Source organism: Diorhabda carinulata, chromosome 2 (assembly GCF_026250575.1).
Source record: "Diorhabda carinulata isolate Delta chromosome 2, icDioCari1.1, whole genome shotgun sequence".
NCBI classification, from domain to species: Eukaryota; Metazoa; Arthropoda; class Insecta; order Coleoptera; family Chrysomelidae; genus Diorhabda; species Diorhabda carinulata.
The window spans coordinates 1,873,947-1,900,752 of NC_079461.1; the positions used below are offsets into that span (position 1 = coordinate 1,873,947).

At 31.7% G+C, this 26,806-nt stretch overlaps 4 protein-coding genes and 1 long non-coding RNA gene across 5 annotated transcripts; 2 read left to right on the plus strand and 3 right to left on the minus strand.

Annotated features, from left to right (window-relative positions):
• Positions 1 to 565: 565 nt before the first annotated feature.
• Positions 566 to 1,609, minus strand: LOC130903909 (mitotic spindle assembly checkpoint protein MAD2A). Its single transcript, XM_057816292.1, has 3 exons — positions 1,398 to 1,609; positions 1,195 to 1,341; positions 566 to 1,089 (listed from the first exon to the last, which is right to left on the minus strand). Exons 1-3 carry the CDS (start codon positions 1,471 to 1,473, stop codon positions 695 to 697), a joined length of 618 nt encoding a protein of 205 aa, XP_057672275.1. The 5' UTR covers positions 1,474 to 1,609; the 3' UTR covers positions 566 to 694.
• Positions 1,610 to 2,576: 967 nt separating this feature from the next.
• On the plus strand, positions 2,577 to 7,889 carry LOC130903622 (uncharacterized). Its single transcript, XR_009060758.1, has 2 exons — positions 2,577 to 2,690; positions 5,711 to 7,889. It is a non-coding gene; the product is annotated as an uncharacterized LOC130903622 (long non-coding RNA).
• LOC130903619 (uncharacterized) lies at positions 2,601 to 19,313 on the minus strand. The gene is made up of 22 exons (XM_057815835.1): positions 18,836 to 19,313; positions 16,418 to 16,479; positions 14,521 to 14,573; positions 14,134 to 14,447; positions 13,628 to 13,834; positions 13,385 to 13,569; positions 13,216 to 13,325; positions 12,671 to 13,006; positions 11,350 to 11,572; positions 11,037 to 11,295; positions 10,480 to 10,984; positions 8,895 to 9,286; positions 8,334 to 8,834; positions 8,177 to 8,268; positions 6,976 to 7,268; positions 6,689 to 6,920; positions 5,433 to 5,576; positions 3,835 to 4,064; positions 3,541 to 3,720; positions 3,046 to 3,433; positions 2,851 to 2,986; positions 2,601 to 2,784 (listed from the first exon to the last, which is right to left on the minus strand). Exons 1-22 carry the CDS (start codon positions 18,841 to 18,843, stop codon positions 2,736 to 2,738), a joined length of 4,899 nt encoding a protein of 1,632 aa, XP_057671818.1. The 5' UTR covers positions 18,844 to 19,313; the 3' UTR covers positions 2,601 to 2,735.
• Positions 19,314 to 20,709: 1,396 nt separating this feature from the next.
• LOC130903620 (PAT complex subunit CCDC47) lies at positions 20,710 to 23,984 on the plus strand. The gene is made up of 5 exons (XM_057815836.1): positions 20,710 to 21,036; positions 21,170 to 21,624; positions 21,679 to 22,065; positions 23,376 to 23,508; positions 23,683 to 23,984. The coding sequence occupies exons 1-5, from the start codon at positions 20,853 to 20,855 to the stop codon at positions 23,919 to 23,921; spliced, it is 1,398 nt and encodes a 465-aa protein (XP_057671819.1). The 5' UTR covers positions 20,710 to 20,852; the 3' UTR covers positions 23,922 to 23,984.
• On the minus strand, positions 23,974 to 25,759 carry LOC130903621 (uncharacterized). Its single transcript, XM_057815837.1, has 2 exons — positions 25,500 to 25,759; positions 23,974 to 24,274 (listed from the first exon to the last, which is right to left on the minus strand). Exons 1-2 carry the CDS (start codon positions 25,615 to 25,617, stop codon positions 24,048 to 24,050), a joined length of 345 nt encoding a protein of 114 aa, XP_057671820.1. The 5' UTR covers positions 25,618 to 25,759; the 3' UTR covers positions 23,974 to 24,047.
• Between the last annotated feature and the right edge of the window lie 1,047 nt (positions 25,760 to 26,806).

Here is a 26,806-nt window from a genome sequence, read left to right on the forward strand (position 1 = left end):
AGAGATAGCGATATTCTTGCTCACTCAAACAAGCTCCCATACTTTACTCTCTCTATTTTTAATCTCGAATTTATAGATAAATGACATGACGCCATTTTGAGCTCGTTATCTATTATAAGTTCTAATTTGAAGTGAATTTGACAAACGGGAATGTGCGATTCGATAATGAGACAGTGAGGTACTAAAGCGATTAATAAGCTGAAGGAAAGAACAAAATACTGAGTACGCCTCGATCCTTTTCGAAACAATGTATAAAATCTAGGTACATGTAAGAGTTAAAAATACTGAGTACGCCTCTGTGCTTTTTAGAACAATGTAGGAAAATCCAGATACTAGGATTGCAAGTTTTGAAAGATGAATTTATAGTCAACTCAAAAAAATATCAAAATGTGCTATTAACACAGAGTCATTAGTTTTGAAAGTCATGTAAATAAAATTGCACCTGAGTTCAATTGCAATCAGCTACGTTATGATGTTATGATAGTTAAAGGTGTTCATAAATGGTTCCAGAGCTTACCATGAAACCCCCACAAGACACCATAATTTATTATGGAAATAGAACACGTTTCAAAAAAAATGTTTAATCATGGTTTTATGGATTATGAGCGACAGAAAAAATTATTTTTAAAATTTAGCTACTTAAAAAGAGAGTCACATGATATAATTAATAAAAACACTTAAAAACTCAGTTAAACTAATTCACATTTGTATAAATCACATGAGTTTCCATTCTATGAATATTTGTAGAAAACGCTCTCATTTGTACACTTTGGGCATTCTTAATATTAGCAGGTTCCGCTTCGGCCCATTCTTTAGGTAATTCCACATCCGATTTGGTATATATTTGGATATCAAAGCTACATAAACAATCTAAAAGGGGTAAGTACGAAACTGACGATGCTATTTGTTTAAGAACATCCCGTATTTCATTTTTTATTTGATTCAGAGGTTTTTCGGATACTTTATCGGGGTTTTCTAACGTGTCTTCTTCATATTCAACTGTAAAATCCCATCGTTCCATCACTTCCATCGTTTTTACGTTAGTAATAACTAGGGCCACTTTGTTTACAGTTCGATCAACTAACCAACCTGAAAAAATACAAAAATATGAGTTACAAACAATAAGAATTGTGAAATCATAAAAGATATAAGTAATTCTCTTAAAAATATAATTATTTAAATCGTTTTACAAACCTTTTAATTGTTCCAAAGTTGTATGTAAGAAATTCTTAATTTTATCATCTGTAGTCATCAGCAGCGTTAATCCATAATTTTCATCGTTCTTAAAAGATTCGGGAGGATATATTCCTCGTTGGTATAATATGGAATTTATACCATAATCTACAACAACAAAAAACGGATACATAACCTCGAATTACCTTTATTTTTTCACTTACTTAAATAATCACAAACTATTGCGGCTGATCCTTTTAAAGTTATTGCTGATTTATTTGATTGCATAGACGAAGTCATGATATTCTTAATTTTTTATTTTTTTTAATACAGATTAATTATTTAAATCTTAACACAAAATTTCCGTTAATACTTCAAATTCGAGCTTGCAGAACACTGCGACATCTATAGAAACATTTTTAATTTTACGTACTACTCACCAACTGCAGCTGTTATTTTCATAGAATATTAAATTACGTAGAGGTAAAGTATATAATCCTAACTAATAAATAATATAATTAGTTATTTGGAGCAACTGGCAATTATTTATCATGATTATAATTATGAGAATCAAATGTTCGTACTATATTCACGAAATTGTGTTTATTAAGAGGTATATCAATATTCAAGCTAAGAATTATTTGACAGCAAATTGCTTATTGTTTTATACCATAGAACAGAGTTTTGTTCATGGGTCAAAATATTCCAAATCAGTTCGTAGTTAATTGTGCCATGATACGATAATTAATTAATAATCAGTCTAGAACGATGAAAAATGACAATTAATATTGAAGCGAATATCGGCGAAGTTAACTGCACGCAAAATAATGTCAGTACTCTTAGAACCCTGTAGAAAGAACGAGATAAATAACCAGTTAGATATGTCAGCTGAAAAACTAAAAAGTGTCAAGTGTCAATGGGATATAAAAGTGTCTCTTGTAAATAGTTCAATAAAGAATTTGACATTAAAATAAAATCTTCATTTAAGAGTATTTAAATTTTTAGTGCAACAATCCAGTGAATTTAAAACTCTGTAACATTAATTGTAATAAAGTTACAATTTTAAATATAGAAAGAGCGAGCTGGCCCGAACTGTTGAAAGAAAGAGAAGGAACGTCGGTATAACACTCTTATTTCTATTCTGATTGAATCGAACTTTCAAGTTGTGAAAACGCCAGGGAAAGAGAATGAGTTTTAATTTTAATAGCGTTTAAAAACAGATATATAGTGGTAAGAAGATATTCTTCCTACACTTCCATTGGTACAGTATAATAACGATTTCTTTATCTTTAATGTTAACTCTATGGTTGATAATGAACGAAATCGATGTCGTTCTCGAACAACGAACTGTTACCACAGAACTAAATTATATTTTTCACTGTTATGTAATTGAACGCTCTCTACATATCGGGAAAAAAAGAAGAAGATACAAATAAATATTTTATTTATAAATAAAATGCTAATGTTCTTATAATACAAATTCTTTGGTGTGGTCATTGTATGTCTTTTTATTTCACGTAAGTAAAATATTTCACAATATATATATATATAATTTTTAGCCATTAAAGTTTCATCCATTGATCTATTGAATATTCTAATGCCGCTATCCACCTAAAAAATTGAGGTTAACTTATCGACCCTATAAATATTTATATGTATGAGGGTGGTACAACTTACCGTTTTTTGTCTGTTTCCGAGTCCGTATGGAAATAATAATGTTTTTTACTGCTATCCGAGGGTACTAATTCAAAGGCATGTTTTTTTGATCCTGATAAATATAGTTGTACTCTATAACCATGTAAATAAGCCACTCCTAAAGAGAAAAAAAAGAAAAATGATTTTCTAGTGCGATTAAACGGTTTAAATTCTCACCGAACGCATTTTTGGCGTTTGCATCTTGATAAAAATACAAACATGCCTCTTTCAAAATACAATATCTCCTGCTCCAACTCTTCCATTGTGTTCCCAATTTAACTAAATATCCAAAACATTCCGGATCTTTAATAGCACCAGGAGGTAACGACAAATTACTTTTCGTTCTTTCTAAATAACCATCCAAAAGTTGTTTATTATCTATCATCAATTTGTTCATTTCTTCCACCCATTTTTCTTGAGTACAACGAGACTCCGCTGCTAAATATAAAGGAACGCCATCTTGTTTTTGAACAACGAATACGTGCGACTTGGAAAAATTCTCTTCATCATCTACTATTTGGATTACTTGGTCGTGCAACATCGTCACATCTACAGGGTGTACATCCTAATACGGAAAACAATAAAAGAATAATCACTACAGGTATCTATAACATATATTGATCCAGAAAAAGCATTCGATTTTGTTATATTCCTACATCTACTGGTACTTACAACGTCCGTTTTGTAGCAATATAAACAACCATTTTGTTTCAAACAGAACCATCTTCTCATCCATTTGTTGGTGGAAGTGCCACTAGCGTAACCGCTCAGTTTCCAAAGGTAACCACTATGTAAGATCGTCGAATTATCTTCTTCTTTTTGAGGACATAAAGCATAACATGTTCTTGCAACCTAAAAATAATAATCAGAACACCTTCTTTCATCAATCGAACAATGTCATCATCAGCCAGAAGAGGTGGAGTTTTTATATCACAACATGTCGAGATATTGGTATAAAATGTTTACCTCCATTTTCAAAGTATCGCTTCCCGCGTGCGCCATTTTGACAATTTCCGAATGGTTTTTGTCCAAAACGCTTACGCCGTTCACGGAAAGCACAATATCCCCAACTTCTAAACCGCACGTTTCGGCTGGTGTACCTGGTTCGATTGCTGAAACTACCACGGGCTTCGAGCCGTGGATGCGAAAACCGAATTCACCGGATTCTCTATGAACCACTACTTTTTTGTCACAATCTGAAATTACAACAATAAAATGTGCTATCAACAACTACATGTCCACATTTTCTATACCTTTCAGTGATAACTTTATATTTAAATTAGTATTTTTAATAATTTAATGCGATTGAATAAAATTCTGAAAATTGCCTTGGCAGTCAACGTGTTTAAATTCACAAACTGACTATTTTGAAAAATAACGTACGGAACGATTAGAACACCCCTTGTAAACTAAATCGATTAATCGCTCGACGTCATTGGTCACGTGTTTAAGAGACCGAGCAGGCTTTCAACAAAATTTCAAAAAACACTTTTCACATACCGCATCTTAAGTTATAATGAAAGTACAATGAATTTTATTAATTTATTTACAGGAATCTATATTTTAAAAATTTATTCCAATTGAATCCAAATATTGATTCAAAATATAACGTTTTCGTCAAGCCGCCATATTGTATGCATGCTGTTCTACTTTCATTCTCAATAGCCATTTTTAGTCCAAATGATTTTAACACAAACCGAGGCGCAATAAGATAAATCAGCGACATAATCATAATTAGTATTAAGTCTTTTATAGGAAAGAAAAAACAATTAAAATTATTTCTTTCTATTCTTCTCCTTTAACTTTCCCACCACTCTCAACTTCGAAGTCACGGCGATCCAATCAGAATACAGCAGTTGAACAAGCTGTCATACTTCACTCTCTCTCTATCTTTAATATTGACTCTATGAATGTAACAGGGTCAGAAATTAGATAATTATGAATGTTTGACATATGAATATAGAAGGTGTAAAAGTTAATCAGTAGTTTGAATATTACCAAAAAGGACGAAAAAGAAAATAATGTTAGTAGGTTTTGTATTAAAACACATATTTTGAAGATTAGTTTTAAATATTCAACTTTTGAACGAACCCTGTAACGCCTGTTTTTTTCTACACCAAACTAACAACATTATCTTCAATATTTCTTCTAATTTTATTTTCAAGTCAACAGATTTTATTTCGTCGGGAAATAAATCGGGATTAGCATCAGTTAAAGATTTCTGTAATGCTACAAATTTAAAAATATTTAAACTCGAAAAAAATCAAACCAAATATATAAAAACAAAATTATTACTCACCCAACATTTCGAATTATCAAATTAGCGTCTAAAGAGAATAGTCCGAAAATAGCACGCGCGATGGTATGCAACGAGAAACGACGTTACATTAATAATACAAACGGAATCCGACCGGGTACGCTAAGATTTCTAACAATATTTTTAACTCGCCGAAGACTCAAATTATTAAATATAGATTCGAAAAGCTCATCTAAAATAATATCTATACCCGTTTTAAATATCACGTCACGATATCTAAATTATTCGTGCTTAAATTCAAACTTACCAAACGTTTTTTTCGTTTGTCTCTTATACATTTCTAAACAAGATTTTCGATGAACCATTCGATGTGTAACCGCTTGGAACCTCTTGCGAAATTCCTGCTCAGACTCAGTACTCGAAATCGAATCTCTACGAGAACTTGGTTTGTCTGCAGAAGTATATCTGAGTTAGATTTACTTCCTCTCAATATATCATTTTGAACAGTATAAAAATATGTCGATAATTCAATATTTGCGGCTCAAGAATTCATAATAATTGATAAAATTAATTTCTATTCTATAGAGATGGTAACCATTAAAATTTAACTTGGGAAATTGTTATTTTCGAACTGATTGGAGTGCAAGTAGACACTCACATCTCTATAAACGTTCTGTGGTACTCATATTACAGTTTCCTGTTAGAAGTCTGTAGTTCAAAGCGGAGATGGTGTTAATATCAGACACTGAGGTTCAAAGACATGGTTAAACGGCCATTTTGGTTAACTTTAGATATAACTTGTTTAATTCTTTTATTCAATACCATTTTTGTGACAAATATAAACAATTACGTGGGTGTTTAGTGTGAAAAATATAGACAACTATGTGTGTGTGTAATGTGGAAACAAAACAAAGTTGTAAGTAATATTTATCTTTGCATTTTTAGGTTAAGTTTTGCTGTTTTCATTTGAACTAGTGATATTTTGTTTATAACAAATAACTTCTGAGAAAATTCAAGAGAATTTGTAAATATAGGCAACATATATTTATCAGCTATATTTTCATTAGCAAGCATCTGTACTTCTACTTGGAAATCACAGTTTGTATTATTTTTTGTACGTATTTAAAGTATTTTCGTATTCTAATATAGGCATCGAAAATTGTACTAAATGCTTTTATACTAATTCAGTTTTTATGATCTTTTTATGATACGTTCAACTTATTTTAAGTAAATTGTGTAAACCATGATTTTCTCACAAAATATTCAGCAACAGCTTGAAGTTATTAGGAGTCTAATATTTCTTATCTGTTGGTATAAAATAAATTTATTCTGAAGAGATTATTACAAATTACTTTTATAATTCTTTTATATTAGTGTGAAATTCTTTTCATTTTATTAACAATCAATTTGAACTTAGCAGTTTTGCTTTGATTTAAAATAACTGACATATTATAGAAGCGCGCTGTTGCCAGATTTATACTGAAAAAATATTCAAATAAAATTACTTTGTATTGATATTGATATTTTATGAAAATAGAAAGAAATTGTAAATTTTGAACTTACCACTTGGACTTGAACACGACGTCCTAGCTATAACTTCTTCTCTTTCGTCAATATGTATCCAACAGCCTTCTTTATAAGGCACGTCGTAAATACCTACATCATCCTCATTTTCGGGTGCTCCTGGCAAAACACTCGGACTGGAATCCGCTGCTTTCAACTGCTCTTGACTATTATTCGTCGATTTTGCCATTGGTCTTAATTTGTTTTTCAAATTATTACCTCGTTCTTCAGACTAAAAAAAATTATAACTAAACTTGAAAAAATCTGTGAACCAAATCCAAAATCACCTTTGCCCTAACATCGGACTTATAACGATTCTTCTTGTTTTCCAAATAATTTCTTTCCTCTGATCTAATTCTTCTTTCCAACTTTTTGAATAATCTACCGCTGGTTTTGATTCTGGGGGAATCCTCAAACCCCGCTGGAGGTTGTACGATCTCCTCGGGGTTTTCCAAACTCGATATACTTTTGTCTGGATCGTCTGTTGTCACTATATCAACTTCTTTTCCACAATGTAAACAGTGAACTTGATGATCGACAGTTTGACTACTGGGATCACTGTAAAAAACGCTGTCGCTACCTAAAAACGATGGAATAAATGTCGTCCATCTATATAAATCGCGAAAAAACGCCTGGACATAAGTTACAATCACGGTTCGCGAGAAAACGACTAAATAAAAGTAAAAACTCACGTTTGTGAAATTCCTCGAGAAAAAGTCCTAATAGTAATGAGAAGTGACAACTAAAAATGTCTATAGCAGTCGCGAAAAAACACCCGAACAAAAGTGATAACGGAGAAGATCGTTTATCTTTAAATTTCGCGAAAAAATGCCTTGAATCAAATGTCATTGACATCTAAAAAATTGTTTATATACAAAATTCTCAGGAAAATGTCTCACAGACGATCGAAAATATCAATAATCTTTAGAATACGCGAGAAAACGCCTTAAAAAGTGACAATTGGCAACTAAAATCAATTTTTTCTATAAAATCCGCGAAAAAATACTTGAATAGGAGTGACAACGGAGGATGTCGATTATCTTTAAAATTCGCGAGAAAATGCCTGAAATCAAATGTCAACTGACAACTAAAAATTTTGTTTATTTATAAAATTCTCGGGAAAACGTCCGACAGACGAGTGAAAATATCGATTATCTTCAGAATTCGCGAGAAAACGCCTAAATAAAAATGATAATTGAAATGTGAAAAGGTCATTTATATGTGGAATTCTCGAAAAACGCCTGAATCCAAGTGACAACTGACAAATGAAAATGTCATGCTTAGAATTCGTGAGAAAACGCCTGAATCCAAGTGACAACTGACAAGTGAAAATGTCATCTTTAGAATTCGTGAGAAAACGCCTGAATCCAAGTGACAACTGACAAGTGAAAATGTCGATTATTGCTGGATTTCACGATATTTTCAAATTTAACAGTACCGGCTTGCTTTAAAACGAATAATTGTTATTTTTATTGGGATTGTACGTACCGGGACTAACAGATCTTAATGATTCCGCGCTCAGAGCTTTGAGTTTAGTAGAATCTTCAACCACCTTCGAACCATGGCGAGTTAAAGACGAACTAAAAATAATACAATTTATTCCACCAAATGAAAATAGAAAAAAAAAACAATTTAACAATATCACCTCTTCTTCGGGTTTTTATCATTTTCCGAAATCAAAGTGTTACTTTGTGATTGCTTCGAGGATTTCTTCCTCGATAAACTTCCTGGTAAACTGGAGGCTTTCTTATCCGCATTGGTTCTTTGATTGACCGGAGATCTCGGCAACCCTTTCTTCTTATTATTCTCTTTAATTTTCTTCCCTCGTCTCGGGGAACTCTGATTGCTCAAATGTTTGACGCCAAGATCGCAACTGGATTCGTCTGAGGTCGCTTTATTTTCTTTCTCTACGATATGAGCTTGTTTTTTGAGCTGGGTGCTCTTTCTGCTACCTTGCATCGGACTCTTCATTCTCGATTTCGATCGTTTCGATTTTTCCCCCGAAGGTGAAGCTTTAATGTTTCTTTTGTTTGATTTACTGCTTAAAATGGAGTATGTTTCTAGATATGACTTGGGATTGTTCGATAAATCTAAAGTGAAGTCTTTGCAACGACGAGCCTTATTTTTCGGAGACGTCCAGGTGGTACTGGAAGCGAAACCAACAACGTGATTCTATCATTCGAATCGAATATAAAAAAAAACTTACTCATCTTCCATGGGTGACTCATAATACCCGGACGACGAATACCTGACACTTTGTTCATCGTCAGAGGCGTTATGGGAGCAGACTTTTTTATTTCTTGAAGGCACTGTTTCCGTAAATCTATCCAACAAATCCGGTGTAGATCCCACACTGTAACTTCCACAAGAGGAGCTGCTGTCCTCGGACGGAGTCGATCGGCCGGTGCGAGTGTGAGGCACTGGAGTATTGCAGAGACTACGGGAGGAGTCTCCCGTCGATGGAACGGGAGGCGGTGGCGATGGTGAAAAGCGTGGGACTACCATATCGTCGCCTAACAATTCTACGCCTCGAGCGCTATCCAAGCTCGAACCGTCTGTTACGTATGCTGGTTGGAGGTTATTGTACAAGCCGTTTCCCTTCGTAAATAAAACGACATTTGAAATTATCCGTTTCGTGTCATCGTAATTATATGAAAAATAATCAAAACGTTAGAAGTTTCCGCACCAAATTTGCCAGAAATGAAAATTTCAGTACACGATGCACGTATTGGTGAAAAAAGACAATTGACAAATGTCGTATACATACATAGAATTCGCGAAAAAATGCCTTAATAGAAGCTATGGAGGGTGGACAGAGAAGCGACAAATGCAAAATGTCAATGAAAATTGACAAATGACAACTTAAAATGTCAAATCTAAAATTCGCGAAAAAACGCTTTAATAGAAGTGAAATTTTACATCTAAAAATGTCATTCAACGTCTAAATTCGCCAGAAAATTACTAAATAAAAGAGACCCAATGTCATATCTAAAATTCGCGAAAAAATGCCTAAATAATAGTGACATTGACGTGTAAAAATGTTCAACCTTAGTATTCGCCAGGACACGACGGAATGAAAGTTAAATTTACAAGGAAATGCTGGAATACACTGACGTTAAAATGTCGTGTACACATATAGAATTCGCGAAAAAACGCCTTAATAGAAACGACAACTGAAAATGTCATTTATATTATTAATTGGTGACATGAATTCGTTAGAAAACACCGACAACTGACAACCAAAAATGTCGATTATTTTCAGAATTCGCAAGTAAATTTCAAATTAAAATTTCATATTTAAAATTCGCGAAAAAATGCCTAAATAGAAGTGATATTTCCATCTAAAAATGTGCAATTTCCAAATTCGCGATAAAACGCCTGAATAGAAATGACATTTACATCTAACAATGCCGTTCAAGTTTAAAATTCGTAGAAAAATAGGTGAAAAAAAAGTGAAAACTGTATATATCGTTTATTTTTACAACTCGCGAGAAAATGCCTCAATAAATGTGACAACTGACAACTAAAAGAGTGTTTATCTTAAAATCGGTAACAATCGATACATTCCATGATTTTGAATGTTAAAATTTCATTTCCCCATTTTCGATTACTATTTTCCGATTTGAAACTTATTATTTCTTGCTAAATTATCTTGATTTTAGGTCCTTTCTAACTGAAAATTAGATTTTACATCATGAATATCAAAATAAAGACCGAAATATATCGAAAGGACCTAAAATCAAGATAATTTTTGGTTAGGTTAGGTTAAAAAGAAAATATTTAGTAAATACCTTGACTGAACCACTTTTCCTTGAACTATCGGTACCGGAATTGGCAGTGATATAGTCATCAGTAGTAGTACTTTCCGATATATCAGTATTTGTTCTACAAGAATCAGTTCTGGATAGTACAAGATTGGGAACAATTGCAGGAAGTGGAGATCCGGCAGGAGTTTCCGGCGTAAGTTTCTTCCTCGTACTAACCGCGTTTTCCACAAATAAATATTGTCTCTGGTGCGACGTAACGGGATTTTCCGCGTTTTTAACAACGGAAACCTTCCTCGAAAACGCAACGTTTTGGTCCACAGTTTCTTCGTCGAGGATTTCGGTATCCATGGAAGATCTTTGTTGGTGTTGAAGCATCAGTAGATGTTTTCTTTTCGAAGATGGAGTTAACGCTATCGGCGATGTGGCTGAATTAAATTCCGAACTACTCAGAACCGTTCCGTTTTCCGTTCCGGAGTCTACTTGGAGTACAGTAGCTTGAGATTCGTTCCAAATTCCATCGGATTGATCCCTGGAAAATAAAACGTGACGAAGTTGCGAAATTCGGAATACGTTTCGTTTACCTGGTATCGTTGGCGAGGGAATCGTTTGAAGTGAACGGAGATAGCTTAGCATGTGGTAAAAAACTTATAGAAGGAACTATTGAATCATCTTTCAACCAGTTCTCCATGTTGATGTGTTGTTCTCCGTTGTACTCGTGATTATTTAAATAGGATTTATTGTAGATCAAGTTTTCGTGGAAATCTTCTTCTATAGATTCTTGTTCGTATATTCTATTACCCATAGAAGGATACGGGTTGTCGTCGAGAAGTTTGAAAGCGTCTAAAACATCGTGTTATGAATAAACGAAGTTAATATTCAGAGTGCAAAAATTACCTTCGTTTTGAATCGGAGTCGTTTGAAAATGTGGACTGAACGTTCTATCTTCTTCGTCGTTATTATAAACGTATTCGTGGCTTAAAGAATGTAGAGGTTTTTCTGGGACAACACAGTCGTCTGAAATTCTAACTCTTCTTTGTTCCAAAAGAATCTCTCCATCAGATAAAGCTTTCATCAAAGTTCTTTTAGACGATTTCTCTTTAGTGGGAGACAGATGTGGCTGAATAAAAAAAATTTTAATAGAATAACCTCAAAAGCAGCGCGATTTTATTTGAGATCCTAATACAATCAATTTAATCCATACCAAACGAACACTCCTAATTAATTATATATTTATTATCATTCAACAGAACGCTCCTATTACATCAGATGTCAATCCGTGGTTTAAGGATTTATTTGAAAGTCTTTTGATGGTTGTCGTAAAAAACAATCACATACATAGAATTCGCGAAAAAACGCCTTAATAGAAGCGACCTTGAATCATCTATTGATACATTTTATACAAGGTTGATAAAAGATAGGTTGCCCGATAACTTGTCCGCTTTTACGCGTGACGTCATCTGTTGATTTCAAAATTTAATTATATTAACTAAACACTACTTTAGGATAAAAAAATCGATCAAAACAGCGGATACAGAGCAAGAGTTAATGACAAATCGAACGTAAACACCGTTTCTTCTTCGCATCATTTCCAACAAGTGACGTAACGTCTTCGACCTATCGTCGTTGCATCCACGTTATCGGGCAACCTATTCTCTATCAACCTTGCATTTGATGTACGTCAACGAACGCATATTCGAACGACGTTGCCGGTTTTTATTTATATTATTATCATTAGGGTGAATTGGACATGATTTTATTTCGATATGCAATGTCGATTTAATTTATAATCAAAATTAATTTTTGTTTACAGGGTGTTCGTTTGACGTAAAAAAAAGTTTATAATGTCAAACTTTTATTAAAAACGGAAAAAAATGGTTTTCGTTCTTAACTGATTATGTAAAAAAATTGTGTTACTTAAAATCTATTTTTTTTTGGGAAATATTTTTAAAAAATCGATAAAAAGTTATTCAAATATTATACTTGAAAAGATGTACGGTATAGTTTGATTTCAAAGGGATTTTTTGCTTTTAAACATCGCGGTTACGTTCCTCGCAATCAAATTTGGTTTTCGATACGAAAATCTCTTAAGCAAACGATATTTTGGATATTTAAATAACGAAAATTCGAATCGCTATCAATAGCAATAAGATATAGTGTAAAAAAAATATAAATTAGATAATTTTTAGTTAGTAACAAAATATTCACAAGTACAAACCTTGAAATCAATCATGATTTCCTTCTTACATTCCGTAGAATCCTCAGATTCGTGATCGGATTTGGTTAGAGACGATGTTTCGCTATCGATCGTCGGTATAGTGCGCTCGGGGGCGGCGAACGTACTCGGTTTCTCAACTACGAAAGGAGATCTAGGCGGTTCGTCGGATTGGGTGCGTTGTAAAGGATCGTGATCCGGAATTGATTCGAAATGATGAACTTCGCCGTTAATTGGCGATATACCGAACTTACTTCCCGCTTCCGAATACGATTTTATCAGCTTACGACCGTTGTTCGCAAGACCGTTCGTTTGAGCCCCTTGAGAAACCATCTTAACCTATAAAAATTAGTTACTACCGTATCTACCCGCATAGTACGAGGGTGGTTCGAATACAAACGGGAAAAACTCATTTTGAAAGACCGACGAAGCAAGTTTGCGCGCGTCTCTTGCAACGGTCGCAGACGAAACTTACATTTGAACCACCCCCGTAGCTAGATAAATGGATTAGGCGACGTCGAAAACGCTAAATCAACCGATTAATTTACCTTCTGCATTGTTCTAGGGCTTAAATTGATATGCGGCGGTATGGGTTTTCTACCAAGACCCACTTCGGTTTGCGTAGCTTGCGTTTTCATTGGTACCCGTTTGATTTTATCTAAAAAACCGATATTATACAAGGTGAAACGAAAATTTTATATACCGAATAAATTTTACCACAATAAATTTCTTGTTCAGGTTGTTTAGTAATGATAGGCTGTAATTCGGGTTTCCTAACGTCCAATAATCTTTCTTGGCTGTTTGTTATTTTATTCAAGTGTCCAGTTGAACAGCTGAGCGTTGATATGGCGTTGTCGAATGAAGCTAAAGTGTGGGATCTAGCGAAACTAACGTGTTTCTTTCTAAAACGAAAACCGGCGTAAAAAAAATATTATCGAAAATTCATTTTGTATTATTCACCCCGGTAAAGTGCCGGAAGATGAATTCGAAACACGATCGTGGCCGTTTTCTATTATAGATTTGGGTTTTTCCATTCGTATAGACTCGTCGTCTGAAGGCATCCAAGTATAACGACTCGGATCGATTATGGGTTTTCTTCGGAAGTAAGAAGATTTTAGATCTTCGTCGTAGCGGTAGATATCTGATACTACCGGACCCCACGGATACCTGGAATAAATCCAAACGAAATATATGATGTACAAGAGTTGCTAGTTCATGATATGCCCCACAACTTTGGCTCGAACCCTTTGATGTCGTTAGACAGGTTGTGGGGTTTGCCCGGGTGTTTAAACGTCCTCCTCCACGCACCAACGCCTAAGGTGGCGTCTTAGATGGCAGCGACAACGCTTTTGGCCACACCTAGAATGGGTTCTGGGCCGATTGGCGGGTTCGTCGGCATTTGTTCGCACAGACAAACAAAAACATTTTCGAACGGTGAAAAGATGGAATCGATGGCGAATACTCACTTGGTTCTTCTCGGATACGGCGCGTACTCCGAAGGATGTCTCTTATAGAGATCGTAAAGATTTTCATCTGACGGTACTTTTTGCCTAACGCAAGCGGTAAGAAGCGAAGTACTTGTAGAACACGAACCTTGATGAACCGATAGACAACCGAATAAGCTTTGTTTCGTTTCCAAGGCTCCTAGTCCTCGTTCCGTGATACAATATTGTTCTTTAATATCTGCTCTGTTGTAATGGGGAGTAGAACATCTATTTGTACGGTTCAACATTTCGTCATCCGATTCGTAAGTCAGAGCGTTGGAGTGTTGGATGTTAGCCTGTTCAATGTTCAAAAACAAAACAAAAAATTCGATTAAATATAGCATTTTCAGAAATTAGAGCCTCTATTACCTGCGTAGATACGTCCAAATGATTGAAAACCACTCGATTGCTTTCCGGTAATCCTGAACATACAAAAAACATTAAATATGAGATGAAAATCGCAATAAAATTGAGCACATTTGATAGAGGCGATTTCCCATATCGTTTTTACTCACCCTCGTATTCATTAGAAGAAGAATTATCAATTTTTTTACTCTACCTCGTATATTTGATAAAAAATATCGACTTTTTCTACTAAGCCTCGTATATTTTATAAGAGAAAAATATTAGACCTCGTATTCATTATAAAAGGAAATGATGAATTTTTTTAATAAAGCTCGTATTGGTTATTGGAAAAAATCGAACTTCTTTATTAAACCTCGTATTTAAGTAAAAAAATTATAGAACTTCTTCGCTGACCCTCGTTGTTCATGATAATAGTATACTTCTTATTTTTTCCAAAAATATATCGACTTTCACTAAGCGTCATTTTTTAGAAAATATCGTCGAATTCATTGAACTTTTTCAGTAAACCTTGTATTATTAATAGGAAAATATTTCGTATTAAGCTTAGTCTTTTATGAAAAAAAAATTATGTAACTTTTTTACTGACCCTTGTACTCATTGTAGAGAACTTTTTTACCGACCCTTGTACTCATTTTTTTTTGTTTACGGAACTCCTTGTATATATTAGAATCATCTAAAATTCTAATAACTCATCACGTGATTTTAATAAATAAAATTTAATAATTAACTTTTTTACTAACCCTTGTATTTACTATAACGCATAAAGATAAATTGAAAGCAAAAACTAAGTCGTTTTCTACACCGATGTGATCAAAGAAGAAACTAACCTACAAAAACTCCTGAATGCTAACAGTTCTTTCTTCAATATATACCTTTAAATATATTTATAAACTCCTATTTTTATCTTTGTCGCTAAATAAATTGATACGTTGTAGGTAAAAAGTGACTTAATGACCCGTAAAGCATTACGTAATTTATACGTCGTAATAAATCATTTTCCGGGAACTTATCTCAAACAATATTTCTGCTATCGGTTTTTGTTGTGTATTTATAGACTTTCAGTACAAACCGACAACAACGCGATCACACAGACAAATTAACTTTTCAAAAGAGATACACCTACATACATTTTTTTTTCGAGTGGAAACGTGATATATGGTAAATAAATAAAAGCTTCTTTATAAAATTAATATATTTCTTTCGTGTTTCTTTGCATTCTAAGAGTGACATACAATTTTCTCGAAAAAAGTGATGACGTAAACTCTTGCAGAAAGGTATGATATAAAATCTGACAGTTGTGATATTTTTAATCAAACAACAACGCCTTTTGACTCGAAATATTACACAAGGTTTCTTAAAATTAAGATATAGTAGAAAATTTGATATTTTCCTCCCTATTTTGAAATCATTTATTACAAAAGAAAAAATTGAAATGGGATTCTGTGTGTTATAGAATTCAATAACACACGTTTGTAACAAAATTATTTGTGTATTTGGTACCATCGCTGGTAAATGTGATTAATTTTTACAAAAATATTATTAACCAAAGATATAATGTGTTAGTTTAAGAAAAGCTTAGCTTACAAATAAAAACTGAGGAACAAAAAAACAAATTAAAGTGAACTCTGTGTACTATAGAATTCTATGAAACGATTTTATTTACCTACATCTTTATTATCATTCATTCTTTAATGATCAAACAAATACTTATTATTAATAAATCAAAATAATGTTGGGAGAATCCTTATTACTCTCACTAATCCAAAATAGGAGTTAGTAAACATGTTGGCCAACTTTCGAATCGTACAAGGCTAATGAAAGAATGAAAAGAAGAAGCCCGTTCGTTGTCACTTGAAAAATGACATTTCCGAATAGGTTAAAAACCGGTATACATACTCACCTGGTGGATGAATATCCATTTCAATAACATTTGCTCGCAGTCTTTTGCCTTGCCCTGTAAATCTGAAAAAAATAAAAAACGAAAATGCGAATAATTGCCACGTGAAGTTAGAAGAAGAAGAGTGTTATATAGACAGAAAACATGCACAAAAAGAAGTGGTGAAAATTCTTATTTAGGTTAGATCAGGTTTCTAAAGTAAGAGCGAAATTAAAAAAGTAGAAATCTGTATAGAATTACGTATATTAATGCTATTATCACATAGATGGAGCCAAATTTTAAATTGAAAATTATAAGGTAGTACCTTCATTTACTTTAATTTATACCTTGTTCATTCTATTATCTCAAATGTAGATCGATAATAAAAATATTTGATACAAGAGTCTATATTTGATTATACGTTAAAAATAAAGAGTTCAAAATAAGTCGTACCTAATACAGAAACCTATTGATAATTATGTTCAATTTGCTCGAGTACGTCAAAGATGGCGCTAGTAGTTATGAACTTGGAATTGAAATCATTATTTTTAAAATAGTTTTATACAGATTAAAATGAAAATAGAAAAATAAATTGATTTTAAAAGTAAAGATTAAGAAAGAAAAAATAATTGAAAAATTATACTATAACTTTTATTTGAATAGCGATAAGTGAATATTGACAACCATCATAGATAACCTTAATGTATGGAGGACAACCATCAAACTACATTTGATTCGACGATAAACATACAATTTTTGACTATTTCTATACTTATTTGCCTGTATAAACACACTTTTTGATTCGAAAACTAGGTAGGAAACATCCAATTGTGATATCTTATATGCATAAAACTTATCACGGAAAATAACACGCTATTGTTGATTGTAAAATGGCGTTTCCTTTTTACGCCATACAACAATCACCAACTCCCCTCATTAAATGAATAATTGAAAAACGGGAGTCGACGGATTCCGATGTGCTTTTTAAAATATTATCCATGTCCGGAATAATATGCTATTTTATACACACCTAGGGAATACAGCGGAATGAAATTATGAAGTGAATTTCATTTCGAATGAAACAATGGCGTAGGTATTATATGTATGAGTCACGTAATCCAATTTTATATCATTAAGAATCTAACTACGCCACTGGATAGCAAAAAACCATCGCGGTTTATGGTAGAATTTAGTAGATGTTTCTAAGTCTGTTGGCGGGAAGTCAATTGTTGAGAAAATACATAAGTACAGTTCCGTCATAAATATATTCGAATAAATGTTTATTATAACAGAATATTAGTGAAAGAAATTTTGAATAACTGATGTGAATAAATTTGAATAGTTTAGTTGAGTGGTTTTAAATTAATTAAAGGTTTTCATTATATTATCTCTATATTTTGTGATAAAATTTGATTGACATTAAAAATTACTGAAGCTCGACTGAGGTTAATTCTCCAAGCAGAACGTATAATAGACAGGAAAATGGGTGAAAACATCTGGAAAGCGAACAAAAAACATCTCCTTTTTCAAGATTAAAGGTATTTGAACGGTTTTCATACTTCAATGCACACATAGAGGCTCATTGTCGTCTTGGTAAGGATCTTACGTAAGAGCTTTTTTAAAGGTAAGGATGAATGTTATACAATAAAATGTTTGATGATAAAAGAAGTTTTTTTTATATATTAATGTACCTAGTTTGAGTTTAAGTGTGATTAATTATCGTAAATGTTTATTATTTAAGAGGTTATTGACCTTTTCCTTTTAAAAATATAGAAACGTATTAAAAAATAATGTAGAATATAAAAAGCTGTGAAAATACAGTGGCAGCCAATTTAAGCAGTAATTTATAAACAAAAAAAGTTCTAACCATGCTAATATTATTGAAATATTTCGTTTTATTATTTTAATAATATTGCCGAAGTAGTAAAACTACTAACCATATCATCATAAACCTAACATAGTATTAATACGTGGCATTTGTCATTGAGGAGTAGGTACTTTGTATGAAATAAATGATTAGAAAATGGATTGAGGAAATATTATGCAAATTTGATGATTAAAAAATATTTTAAAAGCTTCCGGAAGAAATAAAAGAATCACCTATGTTGAAAGATAGTATCTAAGCAAAAATTTTGTTTACTTACTACAAAGTATAAGAAAAATAGTTTCAAAAAATCATATGATGAACTTACCTTTAAAATGCTGGTATATATCTGATTGTGAGTATATTCTATATATATATAATAACAAATGAATATATAAATGTTACTATTTATCCATAAAAATATTGTATGTCACTGTCGTTGGCCCCACAAAATATTTATACCTTCGTTAAATATATATTTGAGTCAGTGCAATATATAAATATTTCATCAAATAATCTAAGCTAGCTTTACTAAATAGGCACCTAGGATTTCTGTCTAAATTAACTCATAAACTTACATGTCCATAGCAGCAAATTTTTATAACATCTCAAAAACCAAAAAAAATGACGTTTTTGTATATTTATTTTTCTTTTTTTGTTTTTGAATATATCTTATTGATTTACTACTTTTAAGTTGTATTTTTTATCTCGAAAAAATTTATTTAAATTCGGTGTAAACGTTTCTTAAGTTTTATATTTAGTCTCAATTTTTGTTTATAAATATTCAGTAATTTCAAAATTTGTTTAAATAAAATATAAAAGTATTTAGCACCAATTTAGTCGATTTAAGTGAGAACTCGTGTTACACGATCAACTTTGAAAAAACGACTATCCAGACTCCGGAGTCTGGATGCAGCGAACCCGCGCACGCGTTCTTTTACCATTCCCTGCACGCTTTACCCATACATGACCTGATTTTTCGCAGTCGCCAGAGACGCACTTGAACGCGATTTCAATCGGGATTCATTTCATATACGAAATTCTCACTACTCTTATTAAAATTTGACAATTTTTTTAAGAACTCAATGTAAATAATAATATTTCCGTGCAGTACGTCATTAAATGTAATCTGTAACGTTTCACACTAATAATTATGCAACCAAATATACTTGTGACTAGTAAGAATATGAATAAATTAATTATGATGATTTAAAGTAAATAAATACGATTATTCTCATTTATAATTGGTCGTTAATCCATTAAAAAAACGTAAAATTATGAATATATATTCATATAAATAAGATTAATAATATTCGAAATTCGTTTTTGGAGATTTTCGTCTTAATTGTATATCAGTCATTTCTGTTTTTATAAATCCTAAAGAAAACTGCACTAAACTATCAAAAATAACGTCGTGGCATAAGTCATTAAAAAGTTTTAATTAAGTTTGATAGGCTTTTGTACCTAACAATTCCGTATGTTAAATATTCTGTAATTTAAGTTAATTTAATTACATTTACTTATATTACTAACTCAAATTCAATAAAAATTGCGAACACTAAGACGTAATTACAAGAAATATCAGCTGTGCATAAACTCCAAAAAGCAATGCCTTCCGGATATGTAGATACGCACGCCACTGTTTTGAATTTACATGGTGGCAATTTTGTGTAGTGTGAAATTTGGTGCGTGGACATGTTTTCGGAGTGGGTGATAGCTATACATATTTTTGAAGGTTGTACGATTATTGTTCGACGAAACCTTACGTTGAATTAATAAAAAATTGCAGGAGAGAAAACTTTGAAGAAACAATTGCGGAATTTTTTTACTGTAAACTGTACTCCAGAATTAGCCACATGACACATGTTACAAATAATATAATTTAAGACTTGTATGTATGTATTTTACGTGATGATTTGTCTTGATTTTGGATCTTTTTTTCTATGAAAATCAGTTTAAACTAACATTCATACAAAAGAACTCTTAGAACTAAAAAGTTGAAGTAAACGTTCTAATTAAAAAAATTATTCGCTAGAAGTATATTTGGTTGCATAACTATTACTGTGAAATTACACAGAATAAATTTACACGATATCATACGACAATTTTATTTCTTCTGTCTAAATCAGCGCTATCCAAATGTGAAAATATTAACTACTAATTTCTTTTATATCATAAAAAATAGAAACAAAGGTAAGTGTATATTTTTAAATAGCAGTTAAGTTATGGAAGTAGATGTTTAAAATATTACACTTGAAACATTTAGTTTTGTTGAACTCTGCAATCTGAAAACTAATTGTTAAAATCATAAAAAAAATATGAGTAGCATGAACTTATAATTATTAAGAATCATATAATAATTCACTAATACACAGTAAAAATAAATTTTTTTAAATTAGTTATTTTTCAACTATATTTTTTATGTTGGCACCTACTTGGATTGATTTGACATTGATTTATATATGAAACGTCTATGACATAGTTGGTTTGTGGTTCGTAACCAAAAAGAAGAATATATAATAAAATAGGTTACGTGATTGTAGAGCAACTAGATTTATAAAATTAGAATTTGGGACAAAATTTTTAGAGAGAAATATGTTGATACGTTACTTAATTCTATCAATATTTTTAATTCAAATTATTCAGTGTGGTTTAACTCATCAAGATAGTGATGAACTTGATTCGTTAGACAATGATTTTGCTGAATTTGAAGATTTTGATGTTGAAGACGAACAAAATGTACCTGAAGAAAATTTTAATACAGCACCAAAGTCATCAGGTTTGCTCAAATTTATTTTAATTAAATTTACATCACAATAAAACTTGAACTAGATTTGTAAGGTTAAGCAGTGAATAAATATGATCAAGGTTATCATTGGGTAGATTAGACCCAAGGTGTTTTTATTTTGTAGAAAAAATACTGATTGAAGATGAAATAGATATAATAGTGAATGATGAAGATGACGATTCGGAATTTGAACACTTCCAAGATGTGGAAGAATTTGAAGGTTTTGAAATAAAAGAAGAACAAGTAGAGAGTGAACCGAAAATAACAATAGCCAAAGTACCTGTGAACTTCCGCCAAAACTGGGATAGTTATTATTTAGAAATATTGATGTTGTCAGGATTAGTGGTGTACTTTATAAATTTCGTCACTGGGAAAAGTAAAAACGGCAAAATTGCTAATACTTGGTTTAATACTCACAGACAACTATTGGAAGATAATTTTTCTTTAGTTGGAGATGATGGTTCTTTAGATAGGAACGAAAATGTTAATTTAATTAAAGAAAGTGAAAATGTATTTACCCTTTGGTGCAGTGGAAGAACATGTTGCGAAGGTATGCTTGTGGAACTCAAACTAATAAAGGTAAATTGATAATTTTTCCATTAAAATATGTTATTCTAATCCTTTATTTTCCAGAGACAAGATTTACTAGCTATACTATCCGGTATGATGCGTCCTACTATGGACCAAATCCACATCACCGTCCGCATGAACAAAGAAGACATGGACACTTTTATATTTTGTCTCGCCGCTAAAAAAACGGCCCAACAACTCGTTAAAGACATGGCAGATTTAAGTGTATATTGTCCGGAACGTAAACCTGGTGATAAATTCAATGTTTCATCATCTTTTAATGTAATGAGTGAAATTGGAGAAGCTACGTCTGCTATTTTGGATAGTAAAGTTTCAACTGTAATCAATAAATATCCTGAGTATATCGATTTTATTCATTTTTCCGATCAATACTCTGGAGTTAAACAGACTGAAGATAGTGGAGCTTTAAAATTACCTGAGACTGAAAAAGTAAGTGAAACATCTTAAATCAATTTTTTGTATAGAAAAGTTTGCAAAATAGTAAAATATTGTGTTTTTAATTAATTATTTGTAAAAAACAGCAAAAAACTATGAAAGGTAGAACAAAAATTATCTCTAACCCTATCAGATGTAGTAACAACAAAATTGGAAACAAAAGTTCTCAAATATAAAAATATTTTTGATATTTTATCTGGTTTATTGTTGAGGTTTTAAGCAAGTGAATATTTGGCAAATCTATTAAGTACCTGTATTTCCAATTAATAACTTTCCATATAAATACCCATCAATAACAAGATTCATTTATGTTCAAAGCGTGAGATGGTTGGCACATACTAAAAGGATGCCGGGAAATACATTTTTCATTGTATGAAAAAAATTGAATGGCCACAAAATATCATTTCAAGTATCAATCTTATTGATGAAGTATTTGGTAACTGCTACAGAAGGTTACAATGGATAGATGGACAATGGACAAAGACAGACTCTTGCATGGAAGATACCAGAGGGCAAGAGGTACACAAAAAAAAACGATGGAGAGAAGTAGGCCTTAGAGAGAGAAAACATCTAGAGCTGGAGAGAAATTATAATGCTATGGACCTAAATGGTCTGCGTATAAACCTATATATATATATATATATATATATATATATATATATATATATATATATATATATATATATATATTGGGTAACTGCTTACCCAATGGAAATTATGAGGGGATAAAAGACAAAACCATACTCGCGCATCTTGATAACAATTTATGATAATATAGTTGCCAAACTTCCAGGAGCATACAAAATTTACTATAGCCATGACTCAAAGAAAGATCAACCTGAAGGATCAGTTGAATTTACTACAGAATTTCTTTATAGTGTCAACATTTCAGATTTGCCACCACACGTATCAAAATTGCAACAAAAATGGTTTAAGTAAGACCCATGGTAACAAGTTTTTGTATTCAGAAGCAAATTATTACTGGTGAACAATCCGGCAAAGAAGTATGTATACCAATGATAACCTTTAATTCATCAAGGGATGCACCATGCAGTGTCGCCAATTTCCCATTAGATCTGAATTTGCCATGACTGCCCAAAAATCCCAAGGGCACACTTGCGAATCTGTTGAGGTTGACTTAAAATCAAGTCTGGTCTTCATACATGGCAAGATCAAAAAATATTATTTATATTCCATCAGTATGTGATTTTAAATATAATTTTTCACTAATTTCTAGAAATATCGATTTGTTAATGATTTAGATGTGGAATCCTAGTAAATTTTCCATTTATTTGTTATTTTAGGTGCTTATGTTCAACTTCAATATCCCAGTTAAAGGAATGTCTCTCGAAGAGGCTTGTTCAAAGTTAACTCCACTTATGAATATGGTATTTTATTGTATAGATAAAGTTAAACGTATTAGACTTACTAAAGAAGGTGAGTTCATTATTCTGATTATTCCTTGATTCAGTAAAATCGTTATATTTTTTAATATTATCTACTAAATCGATCCAAAACTTGCCAAAACCGAGAAATGTCTTTATCTCGATGAATATAATATCGGTATATAGTTTTGAGGTGGTGTACTATTCGTATTTTTTATTGCTTTAGCAAAAACTAAAGCGGATAAGAATCGCCAGAAAGTTGAAGAAGCCTTTTTGAAGTCGACACATCAAGCTAGGGCAGAAGCTGCTGCTGCCAGAAAAGAAGAAAAGAGACGTTTGGAAAAGGAGAAGATAATGGCGGAAGATGATCCAGAACGACAAAGACGTTGGGAGATCAAGGAAGAGAAGAGACAAGCAAAAAAGAGAGGACCCAAAATGAAACAATTAAAAGTGAAGGCTTTGTAAATAAATCGATTTTTTTTTTCTATTTATAGTTTTTGGTAGTTAAATAAAACGATTCTTGTTGTACGGATTTTTATTTTATACCTTTTACACCTGAATATTTCATTTTATCATAAACTTTTTACGAGGTTATGTCATTATTTTTTCTACTTTTCTCATAACTTCTTGTACTTTCGATTTGAATTGTTCCATTTGCTGATTGTCCAATTTGCTCAAATACGGTTTTAAATTTACAAAAACATTATCTTCCGTTAATAAATCCGCCGATCTCAATTTTGGTATTTTATCGATCATTTCCTCTACGTCTTTCCTTATTTTCACCCTTATGTGTTCTGAGGAAGCATCGTCAGGATTTGCTATAAAAAAAAACAAATATATGTACAGTAGTTACGATAAACAACTAATAAGGAAAGTGAAGATTAAATTAGCCACTGGGTACTGACAAAACTCAAGTTTATAACTATAAAAGTGATTTAATTTTGAGCAGACCTCGTATTTATTCCTTAATAACGATATAATAGTTAATATTAAAGATAGAAAGAGAGCGCTGTTTAAGTGAAATTGAACAGAGATACAATAATCTTTTTACTCGTTATTAAAATCTTGTCATTACCACCACTTGTAACTTCGACGTCATTGCGATCTAATCAGAGTAAAAGGAGATATGCCGTTGTTTTCCTTATTCGAACCCCTCTATCTTTTATATTAATTCTATGTATATTGCTCATCTAAGTTATTCTTCTTTTTTCTGTAATTTGTCCTCTACCTATATGATCATTCATTTATAAAAGAATGTTCTATGTGAAAACTATTCGATGAAATGGAATTGGTTATAAAAGAAGAATCTGATGGGATTGAGAAACGTCAAAAGTTTTATCAAACTAGATTTTTGTAAATATTATAGTTTTACAACATAGCGGTAGGTAAAATGTATTCTAGTCCTTTGAAATTTTCGATGATATTTATAAGACTGCTAAAACTAAGGTTAGAATCAATCAGAATTTACTACAAGACTTATTAGTCATTTTTAACTTTTTTCTATGAATGTACAGTAGAAATCATGTATGAGAAAGCATTTTCATTGAAAGTTGAAAAATAACGAAATAGATCGAAGCCTCAATTTTTATTAGTTACTTTGAACTCAAAAGAGTCCGAAAATTAAAACTATTTATCATCAGATTATAGAGTTGCCAAATTTATATATATTTGTAAAACGTTATCAAATCTTTTTTTAAATACTTCCCTAAATTTTACATGAATTATTACTAGAAAACTGTTCAATTAAACTGAGAATCTGCACAATAATTTTTTATAAATACACTACAGTAGCTTTTTATGATAAAATAAGAACTTAATCGTTTCTTATTTCTTTTATCTCGATACTACTTTCACAGTCTGGCAACGTTGTTCAACTGTAACTATTCGTTTTATGATTTGCTTTAATTTCTATATACTGCGAGTTTTAATTGTGAAGGAACCCTCTTTAAATCCGAATTTAGATACTACATTAATAACTTTACCGTGGTTAGATTTATTCTAATGAGAAAACGAATCCTATACTTTGATTTTGTTAATACTTACCAGTATCGCTATTTTGATTTTCGGTCTGTGCAGTCGAGACAACGAAGCTAAAGAGGCAAATACTCAAAGTCAAAATGAAAATATAAAAATACTTCGACATCGTGATACCGTTTTCCATATGATTTATTAGAATTAGTTGTTGAAGTATAAGTTGAATAGAAAATTTTATTTCGGTAATAAAATAGCTAGTAATAAATAAGACAATAAATAATTTCCCATAAATATTTATTAGAAAATGTAGCAATAACAATAAACAGTTTTTCATTATCAAAATCGATATAAAATTTAATATTTGAAAATAAAAATCGAAACAAATATCGTTGTGTAGGCTCATTACAGGGTGTTTAGTACACTAGTGTCTTCTAACAGAAATGGAATGATAAATAAAATAAATAACAAATGTTAAAACTACTAATTTTGTTCCTTAACTATAAATATTGTCTCAAGTGTTTACTTTATACAAAGAAAATTGTTTTCACTATTTATCATCCAATAAATAAATTACGTAATAATAAAAACAAGTACTAATTACCATATTAGATATGCAGTTTATATATATTTCATTCGGGTCAACTAATACGTACCTCGTATACTCAAACATACACTTATTAAAAGTATCCCGAGATAAAAATAATTGTGGGAGCTTTGAGGTACAGTTAAAAATCCGGTAGGTACTACCATATAGAAAGTGCCTACCAATTTTTTTTGCATATCAAGTTTAATATCTCATTTTCAGTCGGTACCTTTGACCGTCGTGATAGACATTTCCCGTTAATTTGTCTCCCCGTGTAAGTACCGCCCAGTCGTGAAATTAAGTATCGTGTCTACGCGCTGTTCGAAATATTCCACCAAAAATATAAGCTTCCACATTGATATCACTGGTTAACAAAATTTTTTTGTCACACGAAAACTTTTACCAAATTTTGAATGTACTATGGCCACCAAACAATAATATATCAATGGAAAAAAAGTATAAAAATCATTAACACCGGGTAAAAAAATATCGTTTATAGTTTTTGGTGAATGTTTAAGTCCCAAACAGTTCAAATGACGTTTCATAAATTGAGTCACTCTCTTGAGACACCTTATCGTATGACAAAAATAGTGTTTACCAGTGTATTTATTGATACAGGAAAATTTAATTTACGAAGCAGCATTTAAGTAAGTGTTTTTCATATTCTTGCCACTGTATTTTTGGTGGAATGATAAATAAATAAAGAATTGGTGATAGGATAGGCAATTGAATGACAATACCACATGCGATGAAATGAGAGAATCATCGCTAGTGGTGGTCGAGGTTTTCTGGC

Bases quoted from the DNA above. Each gene is read 5' to 3' on its own strand.
- LOC130903619 (XM_057815835.1), bottom strand. The intron at 10,985-11,036 runs GTAAACGAAACG...TTTATTTTCCAG, and splicing joins TCCCTCGCCAACGATACCAG to GGATCAATCCGATGGAATTT. The intron at 2,987-3,045 runs GTGAGAATTTAA...TTTTCTCTTTAG, and splicing joins AAACGCCAAAAATGCGTTCG to GAGTGGCTTATTTACATGGT.
- LOC130903620 (XM_057815836.1), top strand. From the start codon at position 20,853: ATGTTGATACGTTACTTAATTCTATCAATATTTTTAATTCAAATTATT. The intron at 21,625-21,678 runs GTAAATTGATAA...TTTATTTTCCAG, and splicing joins TGGAACTCAAACTAATAAAG to AGACAAGATTTACTAGCTAT. The intron at 23,509-23,682 runs GTGAGTTCATTA...TTATTGCTTTAG, and splicing joins TATTAGACTTACTAAAGAAG to CAAAAACTAAAGCGGATAAG.
- LOC130903909 (XM_057816292.1), bottom strand. From the start codon at position 1,473: ATGACTTCGTCTATGCAATCAAATAAATCAGCAATAACTTTAAAAGGA. The intron at 1,342-1,397 runs GTAAGTGAAAAA...TTGTTGTTGTAG, and splicing joins AATAGTTTGTGATTATTTAA to ATTATGGTATAAATTCCATA. The intron at 1,090-1,194 runs GTTTGTAAAACG...GTATTTTTTCAG, and splicing joins AACTTTGGAACAATTAAAAG to GTTGGTTAGTTGATCGAACT.
- LOC130903621 (XM_057815837.1), bottom strand. From the start codon at position 25,617: ATGGAAAACGGTATCACGATGTCGAAGTATTTTTATATTTTCATTTTG. The intron at 24,275-25,499 runs GTAAGTATTAAC...TTTTTTTTATAG, and splicing joins AAATCAAAATAGCGATACTG to CAAATCCTGACGATGCTTCC.